Source organism: Ambystoma mexicanum, chromosome 2q, assembly GCF_040938575.1.
Source record: "Ambystoma mexicanum isolate Mex_15411 chromosome 2q, UKY_AmexF1_1, whole genome shotgun sequence".
Classification (NCBI taxonomy): Eukaryota; Metazoa; Chordata; class Amphibia; order Caudata; family Ambystomatidae; genus Ambystoma; species Ambystoma mexicanum.
Genome location: NC_090924.1, coordinates 196,728,749 through 196,752,012, shown reverse-complemented (window position 1 = coordinate 196,752,012; position 23,264 = coordinate 196,728,749). Strand labels below are relative to the sequence as shown.

The window sequence follows — 23,264 nt, the reverse complement described above, 5'->3', positions numbered from 1 at the left end:
CCCTGATCCTGTGTCCTGCACTTGCTCTTCCTCCCCTTCCCCTGGCACTTTTCCCCGTCCCTCTCCCCTGCACTTGCGCAATCTCAATGTCACTTGGCCTAGTAAGATCGTTGTCTTTGTCCTCCCTTTGTTTCCCCTCCCTCGCCTTATCGTGCCTTGAAACACTTGTGTATAAGCACGTTATACATGTCATATCATATCATATCATGTGTGTCAACTCCTCGGCACTCCATTCCCAGTACTAATGACAGGACATAATTGTCCTTGCTGCATTTAATGTTAACTGCTGTCGGCAATCAATTAAACTCATAATACTACATACATTTGTGGAGAAGCAGCATTACTAATTATTTACTCATTATATTGGATACATTCTGAATGATAACACCAGGCCATGAATCCTTGAGTTTATTCATTCTTTACTTGCGATCCTGGATTATTTAGCATAATATTGAGTTTACATCAGGATATCGTCATGTAAAGATGTGTATACAATGGAAAAGTAATGAACCCAGAAGCAATGATCATTTGACAGTCAAATAAGCCCAGAAATGATGGGTTGATTAAATATCAAATAAATTATTAACGTGTTCTAATGGGCCTTCAGGCAGAACAGTTATGCCAGTGTTGGACGTAGGTCTTTTTTTCCCCACTCAAATGTGCTTTACCTCATAGAAGTCAGGGACAGTCAACTTCATTTATCCTGTCAATTTGTTTTCTACTTCTGTCCAATTTATCTTTGTCTCGGAGTGTTCGTTCCTATCGTCTAGTACTCCAGAAAAGTATGTTATGGCTTATGTTTGTGTTATTTCCGATCTTCAATTCCTCCAGGTCAAAGTCTTTTGAATACAACCACCCACCTCTGGATTGTACTGAATCTCTGTGCAAGTAACCTTTCATATATCACCATTTGCTGTAATTGGCTCCACCATCCGCAAGCTCCTCCAGGGGTCCTTTCTCAAGCCATAATGTCATATCATCTTTCTGGGTAATTGCCATAATTCAGAAAGCCCTACTGTCTTCATTTAGCTATAATTAATCTAGTCGATCATCTACCCTTAAAGAAACACCGGATGGAGACATTCTGATTGGTTTAGTGGACATAAGGTTTTTAATTTTTTTCCTACATTTCTTTTACCCAGATCTATGTAGGGGCATTTGCCTAATTTGCAAACCCCAACGCTGATTTATTTTAAATTGAACAGGAAGTCATTGATTTACAGCCCCGCCCCCAGCAGTACCAAGTGGTGAAGAATGGGATATCCTCCCTACATAAGGTCAGGGCTGTAGCTATTGGGCAGCTGCCATGTCTGAGACATGGAAATGACCTGCATCGGTATTCAGGAACGCAGTCGCCTTTGCTATCTCGGCTTCCCAACTACCTGGAGAAATTTCTGCAGATAAAGATTGCCCGTAACCAAGTTCCCCAAACCACTTGGAAGTAGAGGGAGCAATGACGGTAGAGTAATCCTCCGGCGGTGTTCATTAACCAAAACAACACGGCCTTCTAGGTGGGCTCAACTCACTGTCCTACTTAGCATTTATACTTTGAGACTTCACTATCGGGCTGCGGTGCACAGAATCACGCGCAATAGTCCTTACACATTTGCTCTTCTTCATTGAACCCCATAATTCCCATAGCTTCCAGGGTCTCTTGGAACATTTCGCCGTCATCCTGGCCAGATATGGGCACATTTCCTTGGCATAAAAATGTGTAATCGTTGAAGCCTTCAAGTAACATTTCCTCTGGAAGAAGAGAGAAGGCAGGACATGGCATTAAACATGCATGGCATTAAACATAGATTCAAACTCTTGAACAAACAGAGTTCATTACAAATACAGGGCTCCCCGTGTGCTTACTTGCGGGCAGACGAAGAATGTGATGATTCTCTAAGCAATATGCTGTCAAAATCGCTGTCAAAATCCTGAGGTTCTCCGCCAAGGATGGGGTGTCCACAGTGGTGTGGAAAGTCGCAATGCAGACACTGTGTGTGTACTTTAGTTTAGTGCATATAAGATGTTCTAATCTCTCAGAGTTTCTACTCTAAATACATTTGATTTTACTATATACATTTCTCAGCTTTATCCTTTTTTATGTATATACAATTGCACTATTTAAATCTAGAGTGTAGCATTTAGAAGAAAGATTCAATGTTCCTTGAGCATCCACAAACAGTTATAGTGACCACTGCAAAGCGTGGAACGCCTGCCGATGACACTGCTACCAGTTCTCAAATCCCTTCGGAACACACATCTTAACTGTACACACAGATCCGGTAATGAGACTTAATCATTGCTTTGCAGTAAAGGCGGTGTTGTCCGGCATCATTAGAAACTCAATGATGCCAGATAACCAAATATGTCAGATAACCAAACGTCACATATTTGAGTGACAGGAAGCCAGTAAACCTGGCAAGAAACAGTAAAAAGGGCAAGAAAGCAGGTTAAAAAACATGCCTTTTACTGGCTCTTGACCATCCGGACACTCGGTTTCCTGGGCAGGAAATGTTATCTTCCAGAATGATCTTGAACTGCCACCCTTCTAGTACCAGCAATTAGGGGTTCCATTTAATAGAACGTTGTAGTTAATAACGTGCTGGATAATAGCTTCACTTGCATGCAGTGCTGGTGATACACTGGTTGATTGGCACCTGTCCCCATAAGGCTTTGATATGAACTCACCTCGCATTTTTGGTGGTGCCCCGGCAAGCATGTAGTAAAAGATGTGGAAGGTCCTTTCGTCTTTGGCCTGGCGGATGGCCCGAGACTTTTCTAGGAGATCTGTGGGTTATAGGTACTAAGGAACTAAACTTAATATATACATTTAATGTTATTAATGTTTTAGGGAAAACAAGAGAAGTGGGACATACATGCATATGATACATTCATGGTGAGAAGTCTGATCTATCTCGAGGACTGTTGTGATTGCAGGCACATGGTTATAGGTCCTACTCTGGCTCCCATAAAAATGCAACCTCATTTCAAGACTTTGAGTATGGTCCGTAAGGCCCGTCATGGATGCACGGATGGATAGATTTCCATTGTTGAAGCGGAGGAGTGGGCGGGGCTCACTATGATTTCCTATGTAGTTCAAGATGAACATACCCTCAGCAGTTAAGGAGTTAAGCCCTAGTAGCCTCAAGGCACCTGAGGTTGGTCAATCTCAACTTGCTGCACATCCACTCAAACAGCTATTCAAGAATGGGAAGATCTCTTCAAGTACAGGCCTCAACCTTCTCTCCGCACCTAGGGCTTGAGGTCGACTCCCTTTGGCTCTGGTGGGGTCTAAAGCCTCCACTCTGCCCATGGTCACAAATCCTTCCATGCCGCTGGCACTGCACCCTCCCCAAACCTAACCTCCTAGACCCTTTACCACTTTCTCTGATTTACTTTGCCCAGTCATGTTGGGCAGGAGCCTAAGGCTGGCACCACAAGCCGCTATACCGCTGTAAATACTGCAAGGCTATGGGATATTACAACACAGAGACCATACCATTGGTGCAATACATGCAAGGGCTGGTCAACAGAATACATCCATCTTGTCAAAAGGATGAGCCTGGAAAGAACTTCAGGACAGATCGGTTCACCTAGTGATCTTTCTTTTGGTCCCCTCGCAGAAGCTATTTGGTTTAGCCAGAAAACAGCTTGCATGATTTACAAGAACCGATAAAACATATTCTTTTTTTTCTTAAGATTGAATCATATGGGCAGGATTATAGAGTGCTTCAATCCCCTCATCTTTGTCAAGCAGCGCAGCTCAATGTTTGTGCCAATTTAAACCATGTTATCCAGCCATTCATACACCATGAGCCAAGTGCAAGATCCCTGACAAGCAATAAGCAGGGATGGCAGGATTACAATGTTTTAGCAACAGGTTAGAAATGAACACAGATATGTGTCAATATTTTGTGGCATACTAGATGACTACCAAGAGAGGTGGTGTTGGAAAAATCAATATTGCTTCTTTCTGTCTGTATATGTCTTCTCGATCAGGTGTTTTTCTCTTTCGCAATTCTGTATCCCCGATTTGCTGTTGTGATGCAACCCACTAGGCCAGAGACCGCCTTGTTGCTCCTAGCTTCTGCTTATCCTGAAACCAGTGGCTGGGTTGTCTCGGTTCAAGCTACTCATCTTTGGAACTCTCTTACCTTTCCCATTTGGCTGATTCCAAATCTGCATACATGTTGACGGACCATCAAGACATTAACCTATCCTACGTATCGTGGTGTATCGATGAGTCAGCTTTGCTCTCCCGATTGACATTTTACTTGATATCGCTTAATAGGCAAGAGGCCACAATATTGGTGATAGCTACGAAAGCAGAACTTGAAAGGATACAGGTCTCTATATTGGCTCCAACAATGTAGCCAGTCACGTCAAAGTTGATCCGGATGAATTTACCCTGTTGGTGATAAAAAATGATTTACGATTTCGATGAACGCGTCCATAATCCTGTAATTACTGTTGGTCGAGGTAGGGTGAGGCAAACCATATTCTGAATATAGGCAAAACTATCAAATTTTAATAATAAAATGTGTCATTACAATATTGAGATCTTTATACTTTTAATTCTACATTCAAGTTGATATTAACCTTTATGACCACCTACTGAGCTTAAGTATTCAGACACAAACATTTCCTATCTGTGGCTTTCGTTGTTCAAACATCAATCATAAGGGGAGATTGCAAAAAGCCTCATTCGAAAATTTGGCAGTTGCTGAAAAAAGTGGGGTAATTCCGTTACTGCCCTTTTTTTGGGTAGTAACAAAATATCATCAATATTTCCCACACCGCCAAATTACAAGTGTTGATGGAATTACCACTGGCAGAATTACTGAGTGGTGATTCCGTCGATTTTTAAAGCAAAAGTGGAGGATTTCTGGGAGAAATCCTAAATTTTTGCTCTGAAAATTGGCCGAATTACCACTTGGTAATGCCGCCGAGTGCTTTGGACTCCATAAAAGGGAACTAGCGTCCCTACCACAACTTGTAATCCCATGGTAAACCCACGGGACCAAGTGGCCCTGACGGTATTCGATTATGGTGGTAATTACCACCAAACTCTGAATGGGGCCCATAGTCTTTACCCCGAGTTAAAACGTATGTCACTAGCAATATAAAGGTAACATATTTTCTCCCATTCTCAATGGATTCACAATAGGGAATTGTATGATCTACGAAAGAGTTATATTTCTGTTAATTTGCCGGACCTCTATTAAGGCATTCCACTCATAGGTGTTTTTCTTGTTTTGCTTCCCATTGACATTGGTCAGCTGTTTTCTCTTTATTCTTAATCATCAGGCTCACAACCACAGTCGAGTTGAGCAGAAAGCTCCGGTGGGGTTACCTAGGAGGGACCATTGCATTTCATACAACGGATGTCCTAGCCAATTTAACAAAGTTTAAAATGGAGGTGGTGAGGTCATTGTTGCATTTGGGTTACAAAAGGAAAATGTGAACTGTCAATGAAATATTGGGAGGTCTGGCCTATACCAAGAGAATGGCTTGGCAGGGAAGGAAAGGAATAATAATACAGGGCACACAACTAAAATCTGTGTAGATGTCTGCAGGTTCAGAAGTCTTTCTTCTCTGGTAATGCTATCATTGCTCAAAGGCAAGAGGCCATGTCATAGATTACACTTTCAGCCACTTCTGCTATTGCATTATTTTCCCTTTGTATCCCTATTCATAATGAGAAAAGTCAAGTGGTTAGAACACCAAGCATGCCACATATTTAAAGTTGAGTTTCCACTCAGGCACAAATTTGCATAAATTAAACAAGGATGGCCTTGACTTGACATGACGGGGTGAGCGGCCCATGAGGGGGCCCCAGGAGACTGTACATTCATTATCAAAAGGATACAAATATGAGCAGACTGAGTGGCTTGGAATAAATACTCTGCTAAGCACACAGTGCAGGCAGATTGCTGGGCCGATTCACTTAGCATCATATGTTCTGTGGGCGAGACAGGGCATGTGTTCTGTTAGAAGCGTTGAATAGTGGTGTCCGTCCTTTAGGTAGCTGCTATAAAACTACCCTTGTTTTAGCAATTAGAGGACAGTTGAAGGTGAGAGGTGGTGTGTCGTCTTACCACAATACTCTGATGAAGCGCTCATAACCCCAGAAGAGAGAGAGGACTGTCATCTGGGCCCGGAGAAGAACATACCAGGCTGCTATTCTGAGAGGCTGATGGAGACAGCCTCTGACTCCCTGCGTGTGGATGCCACACATGGAGGCTGATGCTGGAAGAAGCTCCTGAGATGTTTTAGTAAGTGCCTAGAACCTAAGGAGGGTGCAGAGAAGTCCGAAGGCTGCCAAGATGATGAAAGGACTGATGAGATGTTTTTAAAAGTGCCCATAGCCTGCGAGGAGTTTTGAGAAGTTCTGGAAATCAACTAGAACCTGAGAGGGGCGCTGAGATGTTTGAAAGATGCCTTGAATCTGAGAGAGGAACTGAGGCATTTTATAAAGGGTTACAAGTTTAATAGGGGTGGCAAGAAGTTGGAAAGATGCCTAAAACCTGAGAGGGGCATTGGAGAGTCTGAAGGATTCCCAGTGCCTGAGAATGGAATGGAGAGGTTTTAGAAAGTGCCAAGATCCTGAAAGGGGTGCTGAGAACCCTGAAAGATTACCAAAATTTAAGTGGAGTGTTAGGAAGCTTTGAAAAGTGGCAAGACACCTAGAACTGGAGATGAGCCTGGAGAGGTCTAAAGGAGCCCTTCATCCGAGAATGGGTGATAAGAAGTGTGCAAGATGCCTAAAATGTGAGAGGGGTATGGGGAACTTTTAGAAAGCATCTGAAGCCCTAAAGGAGTACTGTGATGTCAGAAATCTGCCTAGAGTGTGAGAGGGGCACTGTGAAGTCTGAAGGACTCCTAGAGACCAAGGAGGCTATTGAGAAGTTTTAAAAAGTGTCAGGTTCCTGAGAGGTGTGTTGAGAAGATGTCGGAAAGATGCCTACAGCCTAAGCAAGGCATTGAAAGGTTTTAAAATGTGCTGAGAGCCTGGAAGAAGCATAGAAACTGCATGGGGCAGTACAAGCCTTTTTATTAATTGTCTACAACCTGAAAGAAACTGCTTAGAAACTTAAAAACTGCTTAGAACCTTAGAGGGTCATTGAAAATCTTTAGAAAGCGCTTAGAGCCTGACAGAACTTCTTGGACGTTTCAGAAAGGGACTAAAGGTTGAGAGGGGAATTGAGAAGTTGAAAAGGGGCCTGGAACCTGAAGCAGCCATGAGGAGTTTACTAAGCACCCACAGCCTGATCGGGGTCCTGAGAATCGTACAAAATACCCAGCACATAGGAGGGGAATTAGAAAGCACTTTGAGGCTGATTGGAGCTGCTAGGCAGTCTCTAAGCTGGCTAGAGCTTGAGTGTGTTGTAGTGAAGTTTTAGAAAGCTACTTGAGCCTGGTGAGGGGGCGACAAGGCAGAAAGATGCCTAAAGGCTGAGAGTGGCATTGGGAAGTCTGATGTATGCCTACATCCCAAAAAGGGCACTGGGAAGTTTTAGCCAGCTAGATTCTGAGATGGATGCTGAGAAGCTTGAAAGAGGTCAAGAACCTCAGTGGGATGTTCATTGGAGAAAGTTAAGAAAGTGTTAAGAGTCTGAGAGGGGCGCTGAAAAGTCTGAAAGATGCCTAGAGTCGGAGAAGGACACTGGGGGGGGTGGAAGGATGCCTAGAGCCTAGGAGGGGTGCTAAGAAGTTTGAAAGATGCCTGGAATGTGAGAGAGGCATTGATCAGTTTAAGAAAGCACCTCTAGATCCTGAGAAACCTCAAAGATGTCTAGAGCCTGAGGGGGGCGCTGATAGGTTTTAGAAAGTGATGAGAGGCTGAGTGGAGCATTGAGAAGCCTGGAGCAAGCCTAGAACTTATGGGGAAACTGAGAGGTTGTGGGCAGTGCCTAGAACCTGAAAGTGGTGCTGGAAAACCTAGGAGGTACCCTGAGCCTGAGATGGGCACTGATATATTTTAGAAAGCATGCCAAGCCCGAGAGTGTTGCTAAGAAGCCTGGGCATTGCCTGCTTAGACTTGAGTGCTTAGACTTCAAGAAGGGTATTGGGAAATTTCAGAAAGTTACTAGAGCCTGGGAGGGGCAACGGGACGGCTCAAAGGTGCCCAGAGTCTGGGAAAGCACCTAAAGTCTGAGAGGTGCACCGAGAAGTGTAAAACGTGCCCATAGCTTCAGACGAGAATGGAGACATTGAAAGGGGTGATGAGAAGTCTGTAAGATGCCTACGGCCTGAGAGTAGTGTTGAGAAGCATTAAAAAGCACTGAGAGTCTGAGAGGGTTTTTAAAAAGTCTGTAAGATGCTTAGAACAAGAGTGGATCATTTAAATGTTTTTACAAAGTGCAGTGTGCAAAAGGGGTGGTGAGATGGGTGGAAGATCTGGAGAATGTGAGAGAGGCATTGCATGGTTTACAAAGCGCCTTGAGCTTGACAGGAGTGGTGAGAAACTTGAAATGCAGCTAGAGACCGAGGGGCATTGAGACATTTTAAGAAGCACGTCGAGCCTTGGAGAGGTCCTGCGAAGCGTGAAAGACACAGAGTCTGGGAGAGCCACTGGGAAGTTTAAAACCCACGAGCAGTGCTGAAAAGCCTTAAAAGGGCCTGAGAGGGGTATCGAGAAGTTTAAAAAGAACCATAGGGAACATGAGAAAATTGAAAGCATGGGAGCTTAAGGAGAAATGTAGAAGACTGTGAAAGCATTGGAAAAACACTGAGAAAGCAACTAGTGGCTGGCAATACCAAGAGAGGAGTCAAGAGGCCCAAGAGCAGACCATGGGATCCTGAGAAATCCTGAGAGGGAGAGCAGAAACATAACTATATGTGAGAAAATCTGTCTTATAAAATCATAATAAATATTCATTTGTGACAAAATAACAATGCCCAAGATTGACTAATGCCAATATGCTACAGTACGAATGATTTAAAAAAATGCTGATCTTTGATTAAATGAATCCGTACAGACCTACAAATCTGATATCTCTCCTGGTTGAGTTTCTCAGTGATGTACCAAAATGATCTGCTGCACAGAAACCATTGATCCAAAGATAGAATCCTGCCAATAAGAGCAAAGGAACAGCAGACCATGTTTGATTGGCTGGAGGAAACATAGCAGCGGAATGTTACTATCGAAATAGCCTGCACAGAGTCAGCACTAGATAACCAGTCCCTCTGCCAGTGACCAGCTTGGTGAGGTGGGCCTACTAGCCAGGAGACACTGACAACCAGAGATCCAGCCCCTTGAAGAATGAGAGCAGAGTGGGTTGTTCATTGAACTCATGTGAGAGGGACGATCAGAGAAAACGTTAGGGTCATCACTTAACTTTCTATAAAGGCTGCGGGTTAGAGCTGCTGTGGGAATCCTGATATACAGATATTCTGGGAAGAAACAGAGTCCAGGTTAGGCATCCTATCCTTGTGTTGAATTTTAGCTGTGATTATTCGCCCTGAGCACCCAGGATAACCCAAGTAAAGGTTGGACATCCTCTACATATGTTAGCATGGATTGGGTGACCCTAAAATACATCCTTTACGAGTAGCCAATCTGGGAATAGGCATCTTTGCCCTTTTTAATTATTCGGTTGAGTGTTACAAACTGAGTTTTGAATGCAAATGGCATTAAGCACCTCCCCCCCCCCCCTTTTTAGAATATAATCTGGGCTAGGTCATCCTTGAATCATGTGTTTCAGGATAACCAAGTGAGCAACAGTGTTTGTTTGTTTGTTTATTTATTTGATAATGCGCTCCGAACCCAAGGGTAACTGTGTAGTCCTATTTAATCCAGATAAGAAATCCCCATATGTAGGGATTTGCAGTGTCTTTAGAATTTAAACAGTTTCAGGTGCAGATCTGAAGAATAAAAAACAAGAAAGGTATGGAGACTTTTCTCTCGAATGCTAGTGAAACAAACCTGCCGCAGAATTTTCCAAAAGGAGGGAGTACGATGCATCAACATCAAAGACCGGCATCAATAGTTTCACACCTTATTCTTGAACTGAAAATTATTTTTCAAATGTAAATATCAAATTCATCAAAACCAATTACTTACAAATCTCGACGAGTTGTCGTTCTTCACCGTTTTGGCATTTCCGAAAGCTTCGAGGATGGGGTTGGCTTGAAGAAGCTGCTTTTCCAGCTCTCCCTACAATTCATCAACACTCAGTGATTAAGCCTTTCAAACAACAACAATACAGCTGCAGACAAGATGGAGGGGGAGGACATAGGCCGTTCTTAGCTCTGACCTCCTGGCATCCTCCTCGCCCTAATTCTCCCTGCAATACCTGTCAGTTTATTCTACGCTAAGGATCAGGTTTGACGCTTGCTTGATTACCATCGAATTTCTGAATTAGGGTGACCATTAGCATATCATCTTTTATCTCAACAGCAATTTGTAAAAATAGAATTATTTGTTCAAAAATGGCCCAGGGATGGAATCCATAGTTACACAGCGTGGGACTTCCTCGCCCTGGTAAACCTAAACTTTACATACTTTTGCCTTGTTGAGGAATGCTGCGCGTACCACACATGAGGTTTCATTTCAGAGATCAAAGCGCGATCACCGCCTCGGCTTGGTATCATTACTGGGGCACCAAACGAGAAGGGCCATTAGCTGAACTGTGGAGCTATTGTCCCAGGTTGGTTCATAAGATGTATTTTCTTGCATGGTAAAAGATGATGCCATTAGACAAACTTGCACAAAGCTTATGAAGGTTGCACACAGAGGCCTTTCTGTTAAGAGCACACGATGACATAATTAGCGGAACTTGCTGGCGATGATTCAAAACAATGCGGCACAAAGGCACAAAGCCGACAACACGGTTTTGTTAAACGCAGTCATATCTAGGCTGGGGATGGAAATGAAGTAAGTCATTGCAAAGTATTATAACGGATATCACATGCAGAATAGCTCCAAGTTAGTGTTCATCTCTGGTTGCAATTGCTCACTAAGCCATGCAATAACCACAAATGTTAAATCAAGCGGCAGTGCTGGAAGTCAATTTGTTAGGTCATGAAGAGAAACTGCTTATGTCTTCCTTAAATTCTAAGCTGCGTGATTATCTGAAAACCTCTTGGAGCATGGGTAGTACGCCCCTTCTGTGGGCGGGGAACGGCGCTACTATATTGGCATCAAGAGGTGACTCAATGTACCCGATGTGTGCTATATGCCTGAACTCTATGTCACTGCTCTTTATAGGTCCTCCCTGCCGCCGTAGAGACTTCTGCGGCAACACAATACCTCATTATGATGATGGCGGTAATGGGGGAGGAGGGGAATGTGAGAGGGGTTTAAAATACCTCCAATATTTAAAATACCACCTACTTGTGAAATCGGATTGAATGGGATTTTTGATGTATAGGGCTACAATGAAAGTATTGAATTCGGTAAATAACCCATATTCACCCCAATCATTATTTTCTGCTTACCCACGCAGTAAATAGCTGTGCGATACCAACTCATAATTAGGTGTTAATTTAAAAATAAATAAATAACATTAGAGATTTTTTTTCACTGTTTCCTTCATACTCGTAACAGAGCCCATTGGAATAGGAGACTATCATTTGACTCCGTCTGGTCCCTCTGCTTGACCCGGAAGCCCGCTGCACCGTGCACCTATTCATGTTTTCTTTAGTATTGACAAACAGCTGTCAGGTAATCAGTTAATCAATGGAACTGGGATGTCAGGGCTTGCTACTTATCATCAGGTAAGTGATTCTCCTTATCCTTGCATCCTTGCATTACACTCAGGGTACCTTAAAATTAATTCATTATGCAGTAATAATCAACTCAGTGGATGAAGTTACTGAGGTGAAGTGATTCTGCCTGACTGCCCTGCCAACACATGCATCCAGATACTCATAGTAAGGTTTTGGGAAAGTACACAAAGAGGCCCAAGTAGAAGCCTGGTAGGTTTCCACAGAAGGGATATTATGCTATGGAAACTGCATGGAATCTGATAGGGGGGGGGCCTTGAAACTCGTCAGACACAGTCATGTCAGCCCATTGGCCTACTCACAGTGGAATGTGAGGCTGTGGAGCTACCTCTAGCTAGATCCGATGAAACTTACAGTCACACTCGCAGCAAATTTGAAAAGTCTTAACCTCAATGTTATGATGCGCACTTTTCCAAAAAGAAGTCGGGAAAAGAACACTGGTAGAGCCGCACCAGCATGGAGAAGGTCAAAGCATGACACTACCTTATGACAAGGAAATAAGACCAGTGTGCAGACACAGATCTTGGATTTTAAAACAAGTATTTGACTGTAGTCACTAAACAAATGTAACATGTGAATATCACATTTCGATGAACATTAAATTGCATATAGGAACTTATTTGATCTCAGCAACTACTGTAAAATACTGTAAAATAGTGCTGTACAATTAACTGGTGTTATTGCACTTTATAAACTAACAACATACGTTTTTATGTTTACTTTTCCCTTTTTTTCTTTACTCGCTCTTTTCCAATGTTCAATATTGAATTTTTGTTTTGTGACTAATTTCTCTATTCCGTATGTAGATGGAATAATTTACAAGTGTTAATGAGTAATGTTGTTAGCCTTGGGAAAGCACTGAGGGGCGAAACACGTGTTGGATTTAGTGGTAGCAGTCGGGAAATATTCCTCTGCGCAGCTATTGAGGGTTTAGAGGCTTGAGCAGCAATATGGATTCTAGCTAAATTGCTATGCAATATGGACTCTTTGCAAATTGAAATAAGACTTTTACAGATGTGTGTTTTGAGGTGTCAGAATATTTATTGACCGCACTGCTATTTATTCTATGCATCAGAAATGTTGAATAAGCTAAAGTTTCCGCCAAAGACAAAGTATTAAAAGAATTGATGTGAGATTCTATTCGTGATAGTTCAGGATTTTGTTAAGAAGGCAGCGCTATCTAAAAAGGACATTTGACAATTCTGCACTAACGATGGATATGTGTCAGCATTTTAACACATAGTCTAGGCACGGCCTATACCTGCTATCAACCAACTCTCTATTTTTTAAATTGTACTATTCAAATTATATTTTTACCAATTTCAAATCTGGAGTTATGAATGAAAGCATATACATTTTACATTGGACTTTGGGTTACTCTTTATTTGTGTTGCTCGTGCTGTGAGATTCAGACAACTCGTGACGTGAACTGGACTGGCCCCCGACAGACCTGCAAGAAAAGCTAAACTTCCAGATCCTTTTGAAAGTGCTGCCACATTTCAACAAACAATTTAAGCATGCCATGCACGCATGCACAATGGAGTAAAGATCTATGGAGACAGATGATGGCACAAAACAAAATGGAAGGCATGCACTGAGTGTCACATCAGACAGTGAAGATTGGCGTGCTAATTCACAGCGATCCTAAAAAAGGTTGAACCGCAGGGCTGACTTCCCTGAACTTTGAACTATCAGAAGACGGTTTGAAGCGGTTGCATTTCAAGCTGATCATCTCTTTTAGGATCATGTGAAATTCGCAGCTGTAACATTTGGCACACGCACACACACGCTCACACAGTGGTATCTGAGAGTTGGCTCCACGCGTGCCGAACCTCCCGCGCCTTCGGTAGGTAGAATTCTAAATAGATGGTGCTAGTACACACGTGAACATTGAGTGCTATTGTTCCTTTTTTTTTCTTAATGTGATACAACAAGGTAACCTCAAGTACTGGTTTTCACTCGAAAGTACTCCAAACTCTATGTGCAACAATAGCATGCAGGTCCACACTCAGTGCTCTAATCACACACCCAACACTCTAAGTTACTCACGTAGGCAAAAGTTGGACCTTGCTGTAGTCAAATAACATGGTATAAAAAACACATCATTATCATTTTAAGCACAGGCACACTTTGTGGTGGTCTTTGGCCACACATCAACATCACAGTGTTAAAAAGGATCACGTCTTAAAGCAAAGATGCGGAATACCAGCTTTTAGGAATCTTCAGATGCTTTCTGGGTTCCTTTCTATGACTTTCAGTAACTGTACTTTGTTCTGTTCTCCCCCCAAAACCTCATTACATAATTAATATGGCTGTGTTTTTTTTGACATGCCAGGGACAAGCAGAGAAATAGTCACCAAAGAAAGTCCAATATCTGGATATTGGAAACAAGTGACGTAATTAATATGCAGAAGAACAGAGAATTTACACGACAGGACAAATCTAGACAAAATGGGGATCCCGAGACGCAGAACCAAAAGCCCTAAAAAATCTTCCTTCCTTCGTTCATGTCAGCCTTTTCTCATTGTATTTTATCTCAGTGGAACATATATAGGTTCTCGTCATTTCATCACTTTTATGTCTCTATTTTCCATTCTTTTGAGCGCTTCACAGTGAAGTCACCCACCTCCATCTTTTGTTCAGTATTTTGGCTTGTGCCCTGTGATAAAATACAATGAGAACGAACATGACCTATAAGGGGTAGTGAAGAGATTGGATCTGGCAACATAATTAGACGCTTTGTCCTGATGAAGGCCTAGATGTCAAAGGAAACACGAGATTGCAATAGGACGGGTGGATCTCGTAGAAAAGGCTGAAACGCTGTGTGTCGACATGTCTGATAAAATACATTCTTTTTAACAAAAAACATGCTATCTAGAAATAATAATCCTGAGGGAAAATGTGGGGACACCTTTCCAGTTTATAAAGGTGAGAAGTTGGGAACTTAGTGGAAAATGTGGATTCAAACAAAAGACCCAAAGGGGTTTACATCTCACTGTATTCAATCAACATTACATCTAACAATGATGGAAAAGTGGTCTAGGTCCCATTTTCAGAAAGTATCAAAGTGGATGAAAAATATAAATAATCCATTGAAATGTACTCTATTCTACAAACAGCACTTTAAACTAACCCCATATTACACATTCTTTGCACTTTAATTTGTCTCATGTGTTTGTCATCGAGTCAATGTACTTGGAAAATTGGTGGGTATTGCATCTTTAAAATATTTGCATTAGTGTGGAAAAAGTGAATACATTGTAGTTATAATTGAATAGAAGAGTTGGCGACCCGTGTGCAGTAACGTAAAGTTTTCTGCAATTATTCCTTAAGTTGCGTGATAAACACCCAGGATGGAGGGGTCGCCGGTCACTCTTGTTGTGTGGCATTTATTAGGATCTCTGGTGTAGTGCAGTCATCTCGTAAACAAAACATGATGGGATTGGCCTGTTGATATAAATCAATCTAGAGGATATGCACTGGCATGGTAATATCTAGGGACACATTCACATGGAGATCCCGGCTCAGTCTTGGGTCAGTACACAATCAGACTATAACATTTCCGTATCCAGTGATTATACCTAATAAAGAATAAAGAATGAATTTATAACGAATAAAAAACAACAAAATAGATACCGAATTAAAAAATATATAAATATGTGGGGGGAGGTAAGGGGTTTAATCTGCTGGAGAGGGGTTTGGGGTGGGCTTTTAAACATGTGGAAACAGGGGGCCCTGACCCCACCCCCCCCCCCAAAAGAAAAAGAAATGTGGTATTTTTGTTGTTATTTTGGGTTCGTTCAAATGTCATTCTTTCTTTTTGTTGTTCGTTAAAATCACATAGAACCAATATTTCAGGCGAAATCGGCAACGCACACTTGAAACTCGACCAGATAAGGTTATTTTCTGCTGAAGAATGTCACCAGGGTCGGAAGGTGACAAGAAATAGTCCATGGCATCAAACACGGGCACCCTGCAGACACCAAATGTGATTTGTGACTTTTCAGGGCCAAACTGGGTGACTGTTGTTTGGGCAATGATTGGGAAATGGGGCCGCACTTAAAAGCACACTGCGCATGTAGGCTCGGTTAAAAGTAGCACATGTGCAGTGCAGCCAAACAGTAATGTTGCCCACTTTTGTCCTGAAAGCTGCCCCACATAGGCCTGTTTGACTAGTCCCCCAGGCACTGCCTATTGCGCCTTGGGCCAATCCGAGCTGAATGTTATCCCACAATAATTGCCCTTCATTTTTTATTTCATTTTAGGAAGCGGCACTTCCATGGTGGGTGCACGTGATATCTAAGAGGCTGCTGTTTTCGAGGAGGGTCTCAGGTAGGGTGACCTCAAAATAAAAAAACAGGACATAAAAGTAGGACTAGGGTTAGACAGTGGCTAGCACGACTACTGTTCAGCAGTGGGAAAGGGGGTGTGTGTGGGGTTGGGGTTGGATTCCAGACATTGTCCTGAATATAAACTGTGCGGATTTGGCTGCGATTGTAAACATGGTAAAAGAAAGGATCTTTTGCTCTGATTGCAATTGCAGTCCTTGCAACGTCACTGTTTCCCAGGCAGTCTCTGTGACACGACCAGTTAATGCAGGTGGCTGTTAGCTGACCACCGACGGCACAAAGCTGTCTTAAATGACAACGTAAAATGACCAAACTATTATAATGCTCATTTGGTTTATAACTGTTATGTTGAATTGTTGCTTAACGAACAATTGTGCATCGAGATGCAAGATTTAAACTCTCCATGAAGTCGACCTGGGATTCTCCCAATGGCCACCCACACTTTCCTCAAAACCAGGACGGGTTTTTTTAAAAATAAAAACAAACTCTGGGGATGGGTGTGAGGGGACAGAGTACCCCATTCCTGGACAGTCCAAGCAAAGTCTAGCCTCAACTCCATCTAGACTGTCTCAGAAGCACTTCAGTACTCAAGGCATGTTCTGGAACATTCTGATCAAGGCGGAATAAACTGTACTTACAGTGATGCTGGTGTCTTTCTTGCCCTTGTGCGAGGAAGCCACCATAGCCAGGTACTGAATCACCTTCTTCGTGTTCTCAGTTTTGCCGGCACCAGATTCACCCCTAAAGAGCAATGAGAGCAAGAACATTGTTCGTGAAAATGGCGGCTCTGTCACGTGATTCAATTCAAATGAGAACCGTTGTACACGATAATGCTCTGATGATATAGAGAGTATAATGCTATTACTGGGTGCTAATGCACCTTCATTGGGGAAACGAGCGACCTCTAGCGGTAGTAGGCCACTCATTATGTACTTGGCGATACCGGGCCTATTTAGAGTGGCGATTTTCAGTACGCCAATACCGCGTGCTAGGAAGAGTGCATCCCAGTGCCATCAATTCGTATTATTCGCATGGGCATGCACCCTGCAACTTTTGGAGCTCACTAGTGCCCAGTTCTAAACCAATGAGATCTATGTGCTGTGGAAGATAATGTTCGGATGAAATTCCTGCCCAATCAAATCCCACCAGCCAACGAAAACCTCCGACCAAATAAATACAATGTTATATTGAGTGTGACTACTGACCGACATTTTCCCCCTGATTTGTTTTGGCCAGAATTGGTCGTTGCCTTGTTCTTTTGTCCCCTCGCCCCCTCATCGTTGTGCCTTTATCTTATTGTCTCTCTATGCCCTTTATCGTTGCTTTCCTGAGCTGTCCCCCCCACCCCCACCATGCTGCATAACCTCTCCCCTTCAGTGTTTTTACTTGGGCAGGGTTTTCCCCTGTTCAAATATACTGTCCCCCCATTCCTTTCAGATTTATTTACAGTGCAAGCTTTTCTGGGGTATTATTTTGGCTTCAGACTCCCCCGTCCTGGAGGCCACCGCCATCTTTACTGTTTGGCGTCTAACTTGCTCAAGCAATCACGTTTAGGCAAGGCTGAAACGCGGCTTCTTTTTTCAATGGCCGGTGTTTTAGCCGCCTGAGGAGTGCCGGCAAAATACAGAATTCCAAAATAATGCTCCACTGAGCAACCTCAGACCCTACATCGGTCCTAAGGTGTTATTATACCATTGGACGTGACGCCATCCATATGATGGCATTATTCTTGGTTGGCACTGTCACTTTTGGATCGTTCATGGCCATAGCAGCCCTGGCCTAGCCTTCTGAGGCCTTGCAGTCCCACTTTGCCTACCACAGTTCCCCTCTGGCCAAAGCATTGCCGGCAGCTTCTCTGAAACCCTAGGGACAGGGCGAGGACTGCACCCTGCCGGGTTAACGGGCAGAATATAAGAGGCATCAAAGGTTGGTAACTAACGATTTGGTGTGAACCCGCTCAGAGCCCATCCCATCTCATCCAGCGCAACTGTGGTTCTTTCCATGGCGTGGTCTTCAATATCTGCTCTGGGGGAGGCTAGCAGGCTACGCTCCAAGATGGTGCCTAAACACCCGGGCCCATGCCTGCAAACTCAGCGACAGACCCCTTCGCTTTATGTCTGCTTTTCCGGCCCAATTTGCAAAGGTCACTAGGTATGTTATGGCAGGTGTGAATTAATCCTAGGTGAGGTCATTACCTTCTTGTAAATATTGTAAGGAAAAAGAAACGGTACACAGGCATAGGTAACTAAATCATCTTCGAAACTACACATGCAATTGCTTGTATTAAAAAAGAAAATACATGTAAAATACATCTCTTTCCTTCGGGCTGCAAGTAAATGTCTAAAGACATGTTTTATGATTACGATTGGTTATTTATAATACCCGGAGGTTTCTAAGCGTGGACCTGGGATGGAACCTGTGTTGCTCATAGTTGTCTTGTTTGTAAGGCGAGCGTGTTGCCCCTGAGCTATCCTCCTGACCCTTTTTAATGTCCTACAAACATGCTGCACATGTGAGAGCAATTAGTGCAAACCTTATACATAGGGAAAATGGTAGGTATGATTGATAGTCACCCCTAGCACCGCTCACTTTTACAATTCTGCTAGTATCTTGCACATGTGTAAATCACTCTGTCTGCATAACTTACTCCAAACGATAAGCACGCCATGCATGGCGTTGTGAAGTGTTTCTACCTTACACGTGCATAAGTTAGGACTTTCTCCAGGTGTAAGACAGACACACTTACCCACTCACACAAAAGCTTTGTGAATCTGGCCTTTCGATCCTAGGAGTTGTAGTTCACCTTGTATCAAAGTCTTCTTCCCTCAGTTACAGGGGCGAGTGCTAACCACACCAGGGCCATCCATCATTTTCCTGAATTGCACCTAAAACAGAACATGGAACATTCCAAAGGGCCTAGTTTTGCTCCACTAAGGGAAGAAGCCGGGCTCACTTTTATTGAATAAATAGAGAACCAGGCCCGCGATAGGCAACTTAAAAGTGGAGGTTGACCAAGTTTAAAGAAGGTTCCAGCAAGGAGCTCCCTTGGCCCCTCCCAAAAATATTTTAAATGATGTTTAACCTTACTGAAAATCACCTTTTTATCCAATAGAGCTGTACAGTGGAGAGTCTTGCATATGCTTCAAGCCGTCTGGTTCTAGTTTTTTTTTAGCACAGTGCGTAAAACCGTGATAGAAAGGGAAACGTTGACAAGGGACGTGAATGCGGAAATACTGTCAAAGGTGTGGGGGGGGGCTGTAACTGGTGATATGGGTCTGCACCCGAGATCGGGGCCTGAGGGTAAGGGAAGACAGCACCTGCTACAACGCCCCTCTGGCTGTAACACCTTTATAATATGGACCTAGAGGCAGGGGTCTGCAACCTTTGGCTCTCCAGATGTTTTGGACTACAACAACTTCCATCAGCCTTAGCCATCATAGTCAATGGTAAGGGATCATGGGAATCGTAGTCCAAAACTTCTGGAGAGCCAAATGTTGCCGGCCCCTGACAGAAAGAAATCTGTATTCACATGAGTATGCATATATATTAGAAATAACAGAAAAATCAAACAGCGATCATGTTAAGCGGACAGAATAAGAATCTAATACATGTTAAACAGACAAGGATTACATAGAAAGAGCCCAGAGCGAGACAAAAAGACCAAAAACCATCAAACAATGTTATGTAATTTTATAAAAAATATATTGTCATTTTATTATTATATCACAAAAATAGATAAAATGCATATTCAGACTGTATAAGCTTATACCAAATATTGGCTCAATGTGTTACACATAAAGTACATCGTAATAGAAATACATTGTCCACCATTAAAGAGGACCAACTGGAGGGTCCACAAAGCATGCAAACGTGCAAGGCACCAGAGACCCAAGGTGAGTGCAGGGGGTCACTCAAGGAGGGAAAACGGTGTCTACCCGAATGCCTGCGAAATCCTAACAAAAAATCTAGGAAACATGCAGTCACTCGTTTGAAATAGTATTCATTTTAATAAAAAGAATTTTGCAAAAAATGGAATAGAGGTGCTATTCGCCAACTGACCTAGTGTGTAGAAATAAAGCAGTTAAGACTTCAGGGTTGCACTGCACCAGTTGGTAATGGCCCGGCCACTCGAGGTGACAAGGAACAGGGGGCATTTTCTGCTTTTGAGGCTTGCCTCTGGAGGTCTATATAACCATTATCACCAGGTGCCAAAGGCCCCTTTTCTAGATAAAAACTACAAATGTGATGCCCTCCATGGAAATGGCTTTGGGGGGCTCGCGGAGCCCCTCTTCCATTTCCATTGCAGGAGCAGACGTTGGGTGCGAATGGGGCATCCGTGGCAACAGTAAGGTGGGCAAGGCAAGTGAGGTTTTCTTTCCTTTTTCTTTTGGACAGTGAAAAACTGAGCATGAGTTAGCAGGGCAAGCCACCAGCAGCAGTCAACAGCTTGCTCGATTTCGCAATCCAGGCAACCTGATTGGCTGCTCACACCTCCCCAGGTGCTAATGGAAGAAGGTAACGGGGATAATGAGCATGGATGCATTAATCTGGGAGGGAAGCAGCTGCAGGCTCTGCAACAGACGTTCAGGGTCTATTCTCACGCATTGTTTATAGAGGTCCACTAATATATAAATGTTACAATGTCCCTTTATTAGATTCCCTGTTTCTCATCCCAATGGAAGAGCATAAATGCATCTATGTGATCACCCCGCCGCCCATAATGTCGACAATTAAATTGCTGACTCTCATTATGCGCGGCGCAGTGATCACATAGATCACAGTGCCCTGCACCCCCACAGCCACCTCCCCCTACCCACTTACAACTTACCTAGAGGGCGGCACACCATGAAGTGTGCCACCGTCTCTCCACCGACCGTGCGGCGTCAATTCTCGCCCACTAACATGGGTCTGAAATGGCATTGTAGGGCCCTTTTTTCTTTTTTCTTTTTTAATACTTTTTTTTCTTTACTGTCCCCTGCTACCATCTAATGAAAGCGGGGGACAGCCCTGCAACCCCTGACACCCACTACATCAACAAAGGGGAGCGGAGGACACGCCCACAACGCCCGCTCCCATTAGTCAATGTAGTGGGGGTCAGCGATTTATTACCGCGCAAAGACGTTGCAATTTTCGGCGGGACTTTTTAGTACTTTTCCGAATAAATAGGAGGAGATTGGACACACTTTACAAGCAGTCCACTCCGAGAAAATGTTTTGCCTTCTTTTAAGCATCTGCCTGCCCTACAGAGCCGACTTCAAGTTGACTCCCTTCATCTTCGCAGATTACGTATGATCGCCTTGTGAAGACGGTAAAAGTCGCTGAAGTATTTCATGGCTGCATAGAGCACCACAGCCCGTCCCAGATGAAAGCCTGCCAGGAGGAGCTCGCATGATTGCTGGCCTCAAACTATCAAAATATTTTAATCCAGGGAAGATGAAGGGGGGAAATGGGCTCCTGGTTTAGAAGTCAGCAGGCTCCGATGATTTTTTAATACTAGATGGGCCTCTGATTGTATTTTGCTAAATGGATTTTTGAAGGCTCTTCAACAATAATATCATGTCTCAGAGGGCCTCATTACGAGTTCAGCTGTATTACGTTTGGTAATGCCGCCAAACTCATTTACCATTCCCAGATGCGGTAAAAGAAATGTATAGGACTATTTAGAGTCCTACAGACTAACTAGTTATTCCCCATTGGAATCCATTGGGCACATGGGGTTTTACCACAGGTGGCACAGACGTAGACACGGTAGGGCCTGAGCGGGCAAGACCCATCCAAATCCTGTAAATGCCCCACTTAGTAGTGCTGTATGGGCATTTACAGACGTCATTGCTGAGGAGCAGGGGTCGCTCTCAGGGTCATCCGCCCATGTCAGGAACCAGGAAGCTCTCCCTGCGTCCTGGATCTGTCTGCGTGGTGAACAGGAACCAGAGGCCTAGAGAGTAGTAGCTGAGGGCGTATTGTGTCAAATCTGGAGGAAAACAGGTAAGTGGGAAACACCTTTTGGTTTGTGTGTATTTGTGTGAGCGAGGATTGTATCTATGTATGTATGTATGTATGTATGTATGTTTTTAATTTTTTATTTTATTTATTCATTTTCCAATAAACAAATGCACAAATATTTATGTATGTATGAATGTATGCATGCATGCATGCATGCATGTATGTATGCACGCACGCACGGGGTGTCTGTGTAACTGTGTGTATCTATTCAAAACAAAGGGGGGTCTGGGAATCTCTCTACCAGCACGAACACAGCCCAATGACCTGTTCTTGGGTGAATAACCCCTGGGAGAGACTCTACCAAGTCTTTAGCTCACTGTCCTTTTCACAGAGAAGAAATTTCCCCGCATATCAGCCTTTGTCCTGCCCAGGGGCAGTCCAGTGCCGAAATGCTAGGCAATTCTCCTCTGAACAAGAGTACCATCGGTAACCCCATACACGTGTTTCAGCCTTGTTGGGCATCATCAGTGAGGTGGAACTGTTGCCGCTCTAAGAACAGTGAGCATGGGGTCCACGTCTGGATCGCCCTGTTAAGTTAAAGTGAAACCCAAAGTTAATTTATTCAAAACAAAGGGGGGTGTGTGAATCTCTCTACCAGCACGAATCTATCTATGTACGTCTGTAAGTGCACGTGTATGAATGAATGCAGTGTGAATGGTGCACACGGGTGTAAGGGCGTGTGTGAGTGAGAATGCGCTATGAACGTTCTGGCTGTGAGTGTAAATGACAACGATCTGTATGGGTGCGTGACTGGTGGCTGAATGTGTATGAATGTGTGTGAGTGTGTGTCTATGCGTGTGTTTGTATGCAAGACTTGGACCTTGGCGAGGCATTAGAGTGAACACTTTTTAACAGGGCAAAGTAAAGCCAGCGTGATGACTGCTGTTACGCGAAGAAGGGGTTGGGGTGGGGAGAGGGTACTACAATGGGGCTAGCTGGGTACTACAGTGCATGGATATTTATACTCACATTAAGGGCAGAGCCAACATGGTGAGTGTTTTGACAAGGGGGGTGGCATATTTCCTTACTGTGGCATGGCATTTTAATACTGGTGTCAGGGTCAAAGCCACGTGATGAATGCTCTTACATGATGGGCGGCAGGGGGTGTTTGAGCACCTCACAAGGCAGTGTTTTCTTGCTGTCACATATATTTTTTTACTGGCAACAGGGGGCAAATACAAGTTATAT

General features: G+C 43.6%; 1 protein-coding gene across 3 annotated transcripts in view; it reads right to left on the bottom strand.

Annotated features, from left to right (window-relative positions):
• MYH11 (myosin heavy chain 11) overlaps window positions 1-23,264 on the bottom strand; it is a 222,992-nt gene that overhangs the window by 100,884 nt on the left and 98,844 nt on the right. For 2 of the 3 annotated variants that reach the window (XM_069647117.1, XM_069647119.1), the window contains exons 5-10: window positions 16,712-16,814; window positions 13,774-13,794; window positions 10,061-10,153; window positions 4,339-4,402; window positions 2,683-2,781; window positions 1,603-1,746 (exon numbers count right to left, since the gene is read on the bottom strand). In XM_069647117.1, the coding sequence (XP_069503218.1) occupies window positions 1,603-1,746; window positions 2,683-2,781; window positions 4,339-4,402; window positions 10,061-10,153; window positions 13,774-13,794; window positions 16,712-16,814 (524 nt within the window). The remainder of the gene's footprint in view (window positions 1-1,602; window positions 1,747-2,682; window positions 2,782-4,338; window positions 4,403-10,060; window positions 10,154-13,773; window positions 13,795-16,711; window positions 16,815-23,264) is intronic. The other variant, XM_069647118.1, reaches the window with a different exon arrangement.